The sequence below is a fragment of the Vollenhovia emeryi genome, unplaced genomic scaffold, assembly GCF_000949405.1.
Source record: "Vollenhovia emeryi isolate VEMERY1.0 unplaced genomic scaffold, V.emery_V1.0 DF939177.1, whole genome shotgun sequence".
Classification (NCBI taxonomy): Eukaryota; Metazoa; Arthropoda; class Insecta; order Hymenoptera; family Formicidae; genus Vollenhovia; species Vollenhovia emeryi.
The window spans coordinates 723353-737749 of NW_011967189.1; the positions used below are offsets into that span (position 1 = coordinate 723353).

Consider the following 14397-nt stretch of genomic DNA (forward strand, 5'->3'; position numbering starts at 1 on the left):
TACGTAATAGAAAATTTGTGTCGCGTGGTATTGTCCTAGATCTAAGAATATATTAGGGGCGTGCTAGAAATATGAAACTCGCTTCTTCAAAACCGAATATGATCTATAACAGATATAAACTTTATATGTACGTATATATTTCGCATATGCTGAACCGGCCAATATTGCTGGACAGCCAGTAGACCTTGTTAATGAAACACAAGTGTTTCGTCGCGAATGACGCGACGTGAGTAGAAACACATTTCATCATGCGGTAATCAGTCAACGTGATGAACATGCCATCGTCACAAAAGGACGTGCCTGAAAATTGAATTCCATGATTGATTCGATAGCTTCGTTGACGCAGTAATCGGTCGTAATACTAGTATGTATAATCGTATGCATTAGAATGCGGCGCAATGAATTTTACATATTCAACGAAATTGCCTCGCGACTCCCCTTGTCATTTCGTGTTCCGTTCGTGGCAGGTTTATCTCTTAACGAATTTATTCCGACGTTTCGCGCCAGTCTGTCGCTTATCGAGTCGATTCCATAAGCAAATTTAAATTAATGCCGTACCTCCGTGCTTAAATAATTCATCTATTTACCGTCTAAATAATTCCATTTTGACAATTTATAATTAAAGTTGTGGTAAAGCAATTACGCTTAAAATAGAAGGAACCTATGAAAAAAAGATTAAAAAATCGGTATTATTTTAGTAAATTATTTTACACTCTTGTATTTTTCAAAAACAAAGCATTTTCTTACCATTTCTCGAAGAATTTTCCGATTGACTGAGAGAAGCCGACGGTATGCATTAATTTTGCACGCTAATTATCGAGGAACTCCGTCGCGTCTTTCTTACGAAGCAATCGTGTCGAAGCAAACGCGCAAGGAAGCCCGTGGTGTTTGATCATCCCCGGTTTTTACAGCTCTCGGAAGTGTACGCGTAAAGAAACTTTCGATTGTGTTCCTTTGATGTCTCGTGTAAAGCGGGAAATTTCGCAGCGACGGGAAAGGAACGAAAAACGACTCGTCGTTCTACCTACGGATTGTATTCGTGAATTTCGAAATCACATCATCGTCTACCTCATCTTTTTGCGTACAAGCTTCGACATATCGTTGCAGCAACTGAGACTACTACTTCAAAATGCTGACACGGATGAATCTGGTTCGTTTCTTCGGTTGCGTGCTCGTTGTCGCCGTTATCGAAATGACGATTACCTGTGCCGAGCTGGACTCCACAGCTAGAATGACCAGATCGGAATTGATCGACTCAGACATTAAGCTAAAGAATTTCGCCGATTCTGTTAAAAATTATTATTACACGTTTGGAAAAGCAAGGTGATTATGAGCATCGATGCCTGGCCTTTTATGCTATAACTTAGTGGATAATAAAATTTCTTTAAGTATAACTACTACGTCAGAACATATGTATGCATGATAATAATAGCCTACTTCGCAAACATCTCAAATTAAAGCAAATTTCGCATGGAATAAATAACAGATAATTATTACGTGCAATTATGATAAAGGAATATAGTATACATGCGCGAAATACTAGCCTCAAATACATAGTTAATTATACGAAATTCTCTTGAAACCTGAAAGAAGGAACATAAAGATAATCTGATTGTACATAATTATGAAAAGAGAATTAATCGTATTATGGAAATTAAGAGTACTGACAATCACGCGTAGGTATGGCAAACGAAGTGATGCTGTGCCAATGATGGAGCTGAACGCCATTTGGGAGACCCTGAAGATGATTCAGGATGCTCAGAGGCAAAACAAACAGCAAAGGGAAGAGAACATCAGGCAGAACAAAGAGCAAATCCTGCTCCGCGACTTTCCGAGCTCGGACGAGTATACATCGTACACGATACGGTTCCCTCCGGATGTAATCGGCAAATATTACAATGATGTACAATAAACTATGTGATGTCCTCCTTCCTTTCCTAATATCGAGATTAATTTTCTCTCGACATTGGAATAAAGTAAAGTTCTCTATCGTCTCGATCAATTATAACGCTTATCGGTGTCAAGTTCCGCTTTTTCTCTTTACAGTTTAATTTTACGAATCTTTAACATATCTTTTTTTATCCTATATCTCCTCGATATATTAAAGATAAAGATGAGAAGGTAAAGGGTGCGTCAGGACTAAGATACTTGGAAACATTAAAATGCGAAACCGATGCCTCGGGTGATACTTACGAAATGAAATTATATATCGACGTAGCATATTTATAACCCGGTTTAACCTTGCACAAATGTCAATTTAATTTGTGTATGAAAATTCTTAATAATATTTTTAAGACTTATATGAATTGGATTTAAATATCTTCTAAACAGTAATTTCATTGATATATAAAGAAGAAATAATCATAATACGGAATTATAACTCGATAATTTATTATATATACCTATAGTAATTTTAATTAAAAAGTAAACAATAGCTTTCAGCAATTATAAGTTACAATATGTATAATATGGCGGCACTGTTAGATTATAACATTTTATTATTCTATAAATAAATAATTATCGACGAATGATTACTTCAAATAAAAACGGAATTTTGTTTCAGAATTGTTTCAACAACTAACATTATCACATTATTCAGTGTTAAATTATAAGAAAAGTGAACATAGAGATTTATAAGTAAAATAAAAAGTGAAACTGAAATAAAACTTCAACTAAAATGACTGCCATCATGTTCCTCGCTCGGAGCAGCTACAGATTCATTGGCAATCATTATTTATCAATTGTGAAACAGTGATCTTTATTACATTAACTGGCGTACCGCGCACACAGCATCTTTTTTTCTTTTACAAACTCTATCTACAGAATCGAAATAGAGAGGCTCGGGACATGGTTGAACCCACGCTATGCCGTTGCTACACATACAGAATTTCTTGCAGTCGTCATTTGGAAGTAGAACTGCATACTCGGGATCTTCTTCCGGACAGGTACCGATACAAGTAGACGGATCGAGATTGTCATATGTGCCGCGTTCGTTATTATTTTCTGTAATAAAGGATTTCGACAAATTGTCATTATCGTTAGCGATCGTTACAATATTATCTTTGCTCAAGGATCGTTTTCCACAAACTGCGTCCTTTTTCAGTTTGCAAACTCTATCTACGGAATCGAAATAGAGAGGCTCGGGACATGGTTGAACCCACGCTATTCCGTTGCTGCACATACAGAATTTCTTGCAATCGTCGTTTGGAAGTAGAACTGCATACTCTGGATCTTCTTCCGGACAGGTACCGATACAAGTAGATGGGTCAAGATTGTTGGAAGATTGATAAGTCGAGAAATATAATTTCGACGAGATGCCATTACGTGTACTGCCTTCATGGTTTTTCTCTCCATTCAGATTATTTTTGTCAACCACTGTGTTAGACATAAAAGGTCGATTTTTATTGAACGGATTTATCGCGCAATTGGCGTTGTTTTTCGATTTGCAAATCTTATCTACAGAATCGTAATAAAATTGATTAGGACATGACAGAATCCACATCTGATTGCTACTACATATACAGAACTTTTTGCAGTCCACGTTTGGAAGCAGGAGTGCATAGTTAGAGTTTTCAGAACAAGTACCTATACAGGTAGATGTATCCAGGTAGCCGTAAAACCAAGGGTATACAGGTATATTAGACGAGGTATATACTTCGCGGTCGCTGATTTCTTCGCTTACAGTATCTGTCCTTTCCTTGCCAATGACTTCTTTACTTATCGTACCGTCATTTCGGCTGAGCGCGCAAACTGTATCCCTCCTCCGTTTACATCTTTTATCTATTGAATCGAAGTAAAGATCCTCGGGACACGAATAGATTCTGATCCCATTTCTGCTGCATAAGCAATATTTCTTACAGTCCTCATTTGGATGTAACACTGCAGACATGTAGTCACTCTCAGAACACGTATTAATGCAAGTAGACGGAATGATACTATGGAAGGGTGGCCACAAACCGTTATGTCTTCTACGTTCGTTACTCTCATCGCTCAGATATTCCTCTGAATATTCTTCATCGTCCTCTACGCTAATTATGGTTGCGCAAACGGTATGCTTTCTCTCTCTGCAGATCCTATCCACGTAATGATAGTAAAGTGGTTCAGGGCATGCGTGAACGTATGTCGAACCCTTGTTGCATACACAGAACTTCCTACAGTCCTCGTGCGGAAGTAACATTCTATATTCGGAATTTTCCTCAGGACAAATGCCGATGCACATAAACGGATTGACATTATCGAAACGCCGGTACCAAGGGTTATGATATATTTCACGTTCATCATAATTCTCGTCGCTTCCAGATATCAAATCCTTCTCGTAGATCATCAATGAGGGATCGTACGAGCGTACCCCACAAACGGCGTCCTTCTTCTGTTTGCAAACCTTATCCACGGAATCAAAGTAAAGTGGTTCAGGACACGGCTGGACATACGCCAAACCATTGCTGCACAAGCAAAACTTTTTGCAGTCGTCATTTGGAAGCAGCACTGCATACTCGGGATCTTCTTCTGGACAAGTGCCGATACACGTAGACGGATCGAGATTGTAAAAATGTGTTTTAGGCAAGTCGCTATAGTCTTTGTCGGTCTTTTCGGTCAAAAGTTGTGGCGAATTGTCATCGTCGGCTACCTTACGAGCTGTGAAAGCATCACCTTGATCGAATGAACGCTTCCCACAAACAGCATCCTTCTTCCGTTTACAAACCTTGTGTACAGAATCGAAATAGAGAGGCTCAGGACACGGTTGGACCCACGCCACGCCGCCGCTACATATGCAGAATTTCTTGCAATCATCGTTTGGAAGTAACACTGCATACACGGGATCTTCTTCAGGGCAGGTACCGATGCAGGTAGACGGGTCAAGGTTTTGAATCATCGTCTTATCTTCCTTTTTATAATCGTCCTTTGCGCTGATCACGTTGCAAATATAATTTTCTGGGAAATCACAGACTTTCAGAATAGAATTGAAAACGAGCTTTGGAGGGCATGTTTTAAGAGTATCAATGCCATCTTCGCAAACGTAATATAGATTGCAATCGGTCTCGTGAGGAATTTTGATGGTTCCTGTCGTCGCGCGACACTTGGTTGACGTTGACGCAGTAGGTAAGTTTGCAGATTCCGAATGGCAGGCGACGTTCTCCGAAAAATCACAGACTCGAAGCGTCGGATTGAAGTATAAGTTTTCAGGACACGTCTTCAAGATCTTCTTGCCGTTGCTGCACTTATAGTAGAACCTGCAGTCGTGTTCGTGAGGCGTCTCGCTATTCTCGTCGTAACATCTTGTATTCAAATTGGGAATACCGGATGACCAATCCGTGGGAACCGTCGGCAACGGCGCGAAGTTGGCGCACTTGACTTCGGTCGGCTCATTGCAAATCTGACGAATGTGATCATAGTGCAGACCATCCGAGCAGTCTCGAAGAACCCGTTCTCCGTCAACACACTCGTAATACTGCGTGCATTCGCACTCGTGAGACAGCCATACTTTCTCTGTGGAGCCTGCGGGAGGGCAAACATCTAGAGAGATTGTCGGCCGAGGTGTAACTCGATCACATTTCTTTTCCGGATAATCGCACATCTGTATAGTAACGTTGAAGTGAAGTCCTTCTGAGCAGGACTTCAAGATTTTCTTACCCTTTGAGCATAAATAATACTCGGTGCAACTTGATTCGTGCTGAAACCTTCTGCCATCTGGGGAGCATTTAGTATCGTAGTCGCCAATTAGGATATTGTGGGACGGAAGCGGCCGGGTGCATTTCGCTTTGGCGGCCAAATTGCAAACTTCTTTCGCGTCGTCAAAGTATGTGCCGATCGGACATGTTCGTAATATCTTGTCGCCTTCCACGCACTCGTAATACTGATTGCATAGACATGGATGAGGAAACCGTGCACTCTCGGATGATCCCTTGGGAGGACACGTTGTGCGAGGTTTATTAATAGCTCTCGTAGTTGGCGCAGTTGTAGATACGGTCCTTGTCGAAGTTGCGATACATGTGACTTTAGTCGGATCGTTACAAATTTGTCGAACGCCATCGAAATGCATTCCGTTCGGGCAAGATCGGAGAACTTGCTTTCCACCAACGCATTCGTAATACTGCCTGCACTCACATTCGTGTGATAAAAATACTTTCTCCGTGGAATATGTAGAAGGGCAAGTGTCCAAACTGATTGTCGGTAGGGGTGCATTTAGATCGCAACTTTTTTCCGGATAATCGCATGTCTGGATGGTCATATTGAAGTGAAGTCCTTCCAAACAGTAGGTCAAAATCGTCTGACCGTTGGTGCATAAATAATAGGCGGAACAATCGGTCTCGTGCGGAAATGCTCTGCCCTCTGGAGCACATGTGGAATCATAGCCATCGTCCATTAGAATGTCGAAGGTCGGAATCGGCCGAATACACTTCACTACTGCGGCCCAATCGCAAACTTCTCTCACCCAATCGAAGTGCTTGCCGATTGGACACGTCAATAATATCTTTTCGCCGTCTACGCATTCGTAATAACGATTGCATAGGCATGGGTGAGCAATCCGTCCTTTCTCCGGTGAGCCCTTAGCAGGACAGTTCTCACGGGGTTTGTTAGGATCTCTTGTTGTTGGAGGTTCCGTTGGAGATGGTTCCGTTGGAGGTGGTTGCGTTGGAGACGGTTTCGTTGGAGGTGGTTCCGTTGGAGGTGGTTCCGTTGGAGGTGGTTCCGTTGGAGACGGTTTCGTTGGAGGTGGGTCCGTTGGAGGTGGTTCCGTTGGAGACGGTTTCGTTGGAGGTGGGTCCGTTGGAGGTGGTTCCGTTGGAGACGGTTTCGTTGGAGGTGGGTCCGTTGGAGGTGGTTCCGTTGGACACGGTTTTGTTGGAGGTGGGTCCGTTGGAGATGGTTCCGTTGGAGACGGTTTCGTTGGAGGTGGGTCCGTTGGTGGTGGTTTCGTAGGCGGTGTCCACCTTTCAGTCGTTGTGGTATCTGGCCATGAAGTACTTCTACCAGAGCAATCTACATTTTCCGGGTAATCACATTCACCGGCCACTGGATTGAATAATAAATTACTCTTGCATTTTACCGGCTGCGTGCCTTTTATACCGTTGGCACACCAATAATAGTAATCACACATAATCTCATGAGGAACCTTATATCGCTTGCCGTTTGGTACGCAAATCCAGGCAGATGGATCTACTGATTCCGTCGACAATGGAGAAAACAATGACGAAGTGAACGGCATCGAGGGTGTAATTAATGAGCGGATAGTTGACGTCACAATATCCGTACTCGGCGGAATATTATTACACTTAACATTTTCCGGATAATCGCATACACGGAGCTTTGGATTGAATAATAAATCGCGGTCGCATTTCTGAGGGACGGAATCTACAATGCCGTTGAAACACGAATAATAATGATCGCACAAAGTCTCATGGGGAATCATATGTATCCTTCCATCGGATACGCAAGAATCCAATGACGGAGTCGTCGACGTCGGAGAACTCGGTGTCAGAGTCGTCGGCGTCGAAGTCGTCGGAGTCGGGGTTGTCGGTGTTGGAGTCGTCGGCGTCGCGGTCGTCGGCGTCGGGGTCGTCGGCGTCGGAGTCGTCGGCGTCGGAGTCGTCGGCGTCGGGGTTGTCGGCGTCGGAGTCGTCGGCGTCGGAGTCGTCGGCGTCGGGGTCGTCGGCGTCGGGGTCGTCGTCGTCGAGGTCGTCGGCGTCGGAGTCGTCGGTGTTAGGGTCGTTGGTGAACTTGAAGACGATATCTGACATCCTGCATTCCACGGCCAATCGCATACTTGAAGTTTGGGATTGAAGTGCAATCTATTGCCGTTTTTATCCATGAAAGGGCAATTTAATGGCTCGCCTTTTACTCCCATGTGACAACTGTAGAATTTTGTGCAGTCAGTATCATGGGGCACAAAGACTGTTTCATTTTTTGGGTTGGTCTCGGGGCATTTTGCCAAAATGCCGGCCACCGGTGATTCGTCGAAGGCATCAACGCCCAGTATGGCCACATAAAAAAGGGCCACTATGTATATACCTAAAATTGAAAATGTAATGCATAAAATGTTAGATTTATGAAATTAACGTTAATTTAATTTTGAAATAATATATAATTTTTTACATTTATAAATATGCTTGCTTTTAATTTAATTAAAAAATGTGAAATCAGCGAATTATATAACGATAATATAAATTTAAACTTGTATATATATATTGTATAATGTACATCTAATTCTTTTTGTTACGTGGTAGATACATTCTGTGTAAAAAGAAATCGTATTATTTAAAAAAATATAAAAAACAATTACGTTACATATTTTGAGAGACCGCGTAGAAAAATGATACTATTTGGAAGAGGTCTCTTCTCACTCGGCAGACATCATCACTTGCTTTTTTAACATGATAATAATTGGGGGGCTTCAGATTGAGAAACTTTTACAAATATAATATTAGGAATTAAAATTAAGGTCCGTATGTGATCGAGAAATTAAAAAATTTTTTTAAAAGCTATAAAAAGAAGTCGTGTAAAACACACGAGAAACCACATAAAAAGAGAGTTGGATGTACATATATATTATATGTACACAATGCAATTATTATTTCATACTTCTTGTCGGTATCTAAGCACAATCAACACAATTACTCGCACTGCACAAAAATTTCTCTTTCTTCGCGCGCCTAAAGTATTGTCCTGCACATTTACCACTTAACAAACGGACGTCCAATGCATTTTAATAGTCCTTGTATTTGCTTCCGTCTTATCACTTTATCAAAGTTCCGTTAGTCGCAATCACTCACCTTTCATTGTGAAGAATCCATTCGCTATAATTGAAGACCAATATCTATTTCTTCACTCATTAAATTGCTAACTGACGAATTTGCCTTTAGGAAATGATTTTTATATAATCGCACGGCGCGTTATCACTTAGTGCGCGCTTATCATATCTAACATTTGACAAAACCCTTCTCTTAGAAGAGTCATTTAGGCATATCGAAGCAGGTGCAAAAAATATTTTTACACGTATCTGATACAGGGTGTCAATTAAAAATAAATGCGGTATTGTAAACGCGGGTAAAAGGGCAAAGAGGCAAAAGGACACCAATTTTATTTTACCAAAGAGTAAATTTATCTATTACGGTACAAATGAGATGCAATAATCTCGAAATAATGGGAATTACTGTAGTAATAATAAAGCTTAATCTGTCAATTTTTTAACATTGAAACAGTATTAAAACCAAATATGTTCAGCGATACGACAAATTATACAGCTCGCGATTTTAATTTGATTAAATTAACTTTTCGGAAACTAATTTTATTTTAATGAGATTTTAGTTTCAAGCTTAGTTGCAAAGCGATATTAAAATTGGGAAGTTACGACAAGTGACATTTTTTGACATTTACCGAAAATCGTGAATTGTGAGACACATTGCTAATGAGAGAAAATAGAGAGTCAATTAAAAATTCTGACATAAAATAATGCTGAGATTAATTTTATTTTATTTTTTTCAATAATCTAAGATAAGATACAGATGTAAGTATCGATACTCTGTTATCAGATTATAGCATTATCCATTTAGTAATTTGTACAAATGGTTTTCTACTTAATTAACGTACAGATACATATGTACTACATGATTCTTAATTTATTCTGCTGGGGTCTTCTTATTATAAACATTTATTATCCGCATTAAGAAAGATAAGTGTTTGTCCAAAACATCGATTGTTTTTTTCCATCTCTTCGGCTCAGCGTACGAATAAAATTGATAATAGTATGGAGAGTCGGCCAAACTGCGTCTTTTCGCTTCTTTCTACTTCAATTCTCGTCCGCCAGAATTTTACGCTGTATACCGTTTGCTCTTCTTCCACGGGCACTTGGCTATCGTCGGCCAATTGCAGATGGATTTTGCCTTGTCGAAGTGCAATCCAGCCGGGCAAGACATGATAAACGGGGTGCCGTTACTGCATGAGCAGAACTTGGTGCAGTCATGCCTATAAGGCAGAAGTATCGTTCTATCCATGGGATCTATAGACGGACACGTGCCGACGCAGCCACGTGAAGACGTATTTTCTTCCTCCTTTCTTTCGGAAGGAATATTCGGTTGAGTCTCTGGCCGAGGCATTCCGGGAAGGCATCCTGCCGGCGGCCAGTCACACTGCTTGAAAACGTTATTGAAGTGCAGGCCATTGGGACACTCTTTAAGCGTGCCCTTGCCGTCCTGACAAATGTAATATAAGGTACAGTCCTTCGGGTGAGGCACGTTGGTGGTGCCTGAGGACGGACACTCAGGCTTCCTTACAGGTGTTTTACCCGTAATTTTGCTCGCGGATACTTCAGCTGCGACGATCGCTAATGCGGCGATGATTACCGCATAGTATCCTGTAAATTATAAAATGTCTTATCTCAATTATTGAGAGGAGTCAAGTTCTCTGGTATCTATGCCGTCTGCATATTTTCTGATGACGTCACACGAAAGCGGCCTTAATCCGCTACGTAACAAGGAATAACTTTTATCGGCTTTTATGGTCGAGGACGCTACCGCGCGATAGGGCAAGATTTGTTCTCGCCGGTACGCGTTAAACAAACAGTGACGATAAAAGACTATCTCTTCCCGAAAATTTAACTTACTTAAACTTAATGGTTAAATCTTGTCCAACGTTCAAAGCGAATTTTCGCGTGTGGTTTACAAAAAAGGAAGGATAGAAAACAAACTGGACCGCGCACGACACTTCAATTGACGAGCAATTTGATATCGAACTTGCACTAAAACGTTAAGAAACTAGATCGATACTCATCACGTTACTCATCCTGCTGTGGTGCAGAGATCGTACAGAATCTCCCAGAAACTCACCTCTCATTGTGGTTATTAATTTGGTTATTGATATCAAAACGTATCACACATTCGACAGGTAAAAATACAATAACTGGCGGTTGCAACAGACGTATCGATTTATATCAATCATCTTATCGTTTGATAATAATCTTGCGTGAAATATCATATCCCGAAAGTATATCTAGCTGCGCAAACGAAATCGAAAGATTGCTCTAGGAGTGATTTAATGCTGATAACTGATTGGATCATTCAGTAAAAATGTCAGAATCAACCAATAAAATTGTGCAAAATGCGTAGCAATGAAGTTTTTTCAGATGGTGCAGTAGAATATTATACGTACAATATGATACATATATTTTCATGCATTTACATCGCGTTATCATTTGGAACTTTAAAATATTTTCAGATAATATTCAGGACGGCAATCGTATTTCTTATTGTTGATGTGCGAAATCTCAACGACATCGATAAAAATAAAAAAATGAGAGTTCAAAACCCGAATGAACCCATCAGGTAAATATATTCGTACGTGTGGGATTGCGGGAGCCAATCAATCTTGAAAGATGCGTTACGTCAAAATACGTTTTATATGTATATCAGTAATAACGAATTTCTGCGACGGAAACGAGTGAGAGAGAAAGCAATCAATGCATGTGAAACAATTAAATGTAATATTCTGCGATAAAACTGCAATTTTTTTAAAACGGAAATCGCTTCTTTACATATTTGATAAAACTTTTTATCTTCCAATTTCTGAACACATAATAAAATTATCATATATCTGCTTTAAAAGTAATATGTGTGAAATGTGTTTTTTTAATTCAATTATAACAATTTGCGCTCTTGAATATCGAATTAATTAAAAGAGTAAACACATAAACTCGTGAAAACGATAAATGATATAATATTTATGCATCCTGCATTGTAGAAATAAAGTAAAATGCGAAATATATTTTTAAAAAGCGTCTGATTAAACGTACATGGTATTTCCCGATTTCGGTCGCTTTATCAATGCCGACGACGCGACAATTGAAATAAATAGCGGTGTCACGTCACCGATAACGGCAAGGTTACGAGGCACGGACTACGTCTAAATTTTTGCGAGCGCACAAGGTTCTTCGATCACAGAGGACTCAGAAGCGCCTTAAATTATCACTGTAGATCGCGTGGTAAATCTTTACTACATATTAAACATTTTGCAAATATTGATATGTTAACAATCGAGTTTAATGTGTATATCACATACAGTTTACGCTTATTAAAGAAAAGTTTGAACGTTTCGGCCCAAAATTCGAGCCGTCTTCAGCAAAAACGGTCACATCGAGTTTCTAACAAATTTCCCCCATTCGCGAAAGATTGGCTGGTCGCAAAGCCATGTTATAATATGCGATCGAATCTGCATTCAACTAACACTATATGTATACACGTAAATTATAAGGAATCAGTGAACTCACCATATGTACAAAGATGGAAGATTTTGAAAGGCATCTTTGATGATGATAAAATACCCATAATCAATAATAATCAAGAATTATAATAAATAGATTAACATTAATTTTAAGTCAGTAGGAGCAGTCAGTAATATTAAAAGTATAAGTAACCACGAAAGGAGTCCGAGCAGTGTCAGTGACGGTCAAACAATGATAAAATGTATTAACAAAGTTAGGGAAGTCGTGGCAGTAAACGTGAACAATAAATAATATATTAAAGATTATGACGAGGCGATAGCACACGAGGTGGCATTACAAATCCCTCTCGGAGTACAAGATCATAGCTTACGCGTGTCCAAACACCACATTGTTGAATTGCAGTCAGTCACGTCTTGCAAAAGTATAAATAAAGATTGCAATATCCAATATGTTGTAGTCTGCACGCAATTTTTTTTTCATATACACTCGTTACTGACTCTCTATTGACGATATATTTTTGGCGTACACGTCGCAGCGGTGATCGGACACTCTCCGGGACATAGTAAAAAAATCCTCCATTTAATATACATTCTGTATGTCATTATAAGTGGAGGATTCGATCGGAATGATTTAGATAATCTCCGAAATTGATAGACTCATACCGGGTCGCGACATGTCGTAAATATCATATTTCTTTTTTTATCAGCCGTGATCTAACACTTCGATAACGTCGCACTGACCTCCTATTGAATTCTATACTTGAAATGTATGCCGATATCACGGCTTATCGATAATACTGCCCCTATGTCTGCAACTCGGCGTAATTAAGTATCATCGTATAACGAGGTGTATAATTGACGACGGGATGCTTTTCTTTTTAAACAACCCAATATTGCGCCAATATATTGTGCTACTAGGGTATCAATACTTTTCTCAGGAAGAATTCTCAAAAGTTGCAAAAGCACGTTAAGAAGAAACTTTTGCTTAACGCTTTTTCAGCAGCAGTTTGAAGCTATATTTCCCTGAGCGTATATTTTGGGAAGGGGAGTCACTTAACAAAATTGTTTCCCTCCAAACTCGGCGTAATTGCCGTAATGTAACGTGCGATTACATTTTTTATTTCGCGTTCTAGAGAATCGGGCAAATACGCTGGTATATTTTATTCGTATAATTTTATTAAACGCACGAAGTATCAATTATGTCTTGCTAATCTGAAAACGGGATGTTTTCACCGTAACGTGCGAGTACATTTTTTATTTCACGTTCTGGAGAATCGAGCGAATACGGTAGCATATTTTATTTGTATAATTTTTATTTATTAAACGCACGAAGCCTCAATTGTATTCTATTAATCCGAAAACAGCGTGTTTCCAGATATATTTTTTCACGCGTTCGCGACGAAGCGCGCTTTGCCGTCCTGTTGTACGCAATTAATCGGCGATGGTAAAATGCCTATCCGATCGATCATCATCGATTACGTTACGCAATTCCCCCTATCGCGCCAGCAATGATATCACTCGTTGTGGAAAACAAAGTAAGTCATACGCTCCTTTTATACCGTTGGATCATTGAATTTTACACGCCCCTGCCTGTCGCGTTCGTTACGCGGGAGAGGAGAGCTGTCGCGGGTGCCCGGACAATAATTAGCTTCATTATCGCGCAACGCTCGTCCGGATGATCGAGACCTCGCGTGTCGCCTCGGCCCCTCTCCCCCGTTGCCGGTTGCCCGTCCGTAAATTAAATATTTCGGTCGAGTCATAATTGAATCCAGGTCAACGGGGCTATTTCCCGACCGCGTTCTCTCCACCCGGAGTGCGAATCAAAGCGAACCTAGCAACACGCGCCGATCTTAACTCGTGCGCGCGCGCGCGCTTATCTGGGACGAGGCGCGCTTGGTAACCGCTACGATCCTACGTCGGTAACGGCGCTGCCTGTAACGGCGCTGTCTGCAACGGCGCGGGATCGCGCCGCGCGCGCGTGCGCGCTCCCGTTTTCGGAGGAGTCGCGCCTCTCTCACGCCGTTGCACGCCAAGTGCCACACTCTCGCCGCGCTCGCCGCGGTCGTCGTCGTCTTACTCCCTCACAAAAATAACGATCCAATGGGAAGCGTGTAAACAATGGCTGCGGGCGCGCCGGTTGGCCGCGCTGTCGTCAAGTCGGCCGCCGCCGGCCAATCGGCGGCG

The 14397-nt window shown here is 40.9% G+C and overlaps 2 protein-coding genes across 7 annotated transcripts in view; one reads left to right on the top strand and one right to left on the bottom strand.

Moving 5' to 3' along the window:
* LOC105563359 overlaps positions 1–2002 on the top strand; it is a 70487-nt gene extending 68485 nt beyond the window's left edge. For all 6 annotated transcript variants that reach the window (XM_012014891.1, XM_012014890.1, XM_012014893.1 and 3 more), the window contains 2 exons: positions 1108–1323; positions 1681–2002. In XM_012014891.1, the coding sequence (XP_011870281.1) occupies positions 1130–1323; positions 1681–1912 (426 nt within the window). In that variant the 5' untranslated portion in view covers positions 1108–1129 and the 3' untranslated portion in view covers positions 1913–2002. The remainder of the gene's footprint in view (positions 1–1107; positions 1324–1680) is intronic.
* Positions 2003–2379: 377 nt separating this feature from the next.
* Positions 2380–14176, bottom strand: LOC105563386. Its single transcript, XM_012014950.1, has 4 exons — positions 12260–14176; positions 9812–10351; positions 7736–8010; positions 2380–7636 (listed from the first exon to the last, which is right to left on the bottom strand). The coding sequence occupies exons 1-4, from the start codon at positions 12315–12317 to the stop codon at positions 2762–2764; spliced, it is 5748 nt and encodes a 1915-aa protein (XP_011870340.1). The 5' UTR covers positions 12318–14176; the 3' UTR covers positions 2380–2761.
* Positions 14177–14397: the final 221 nt, after the last annotated feature.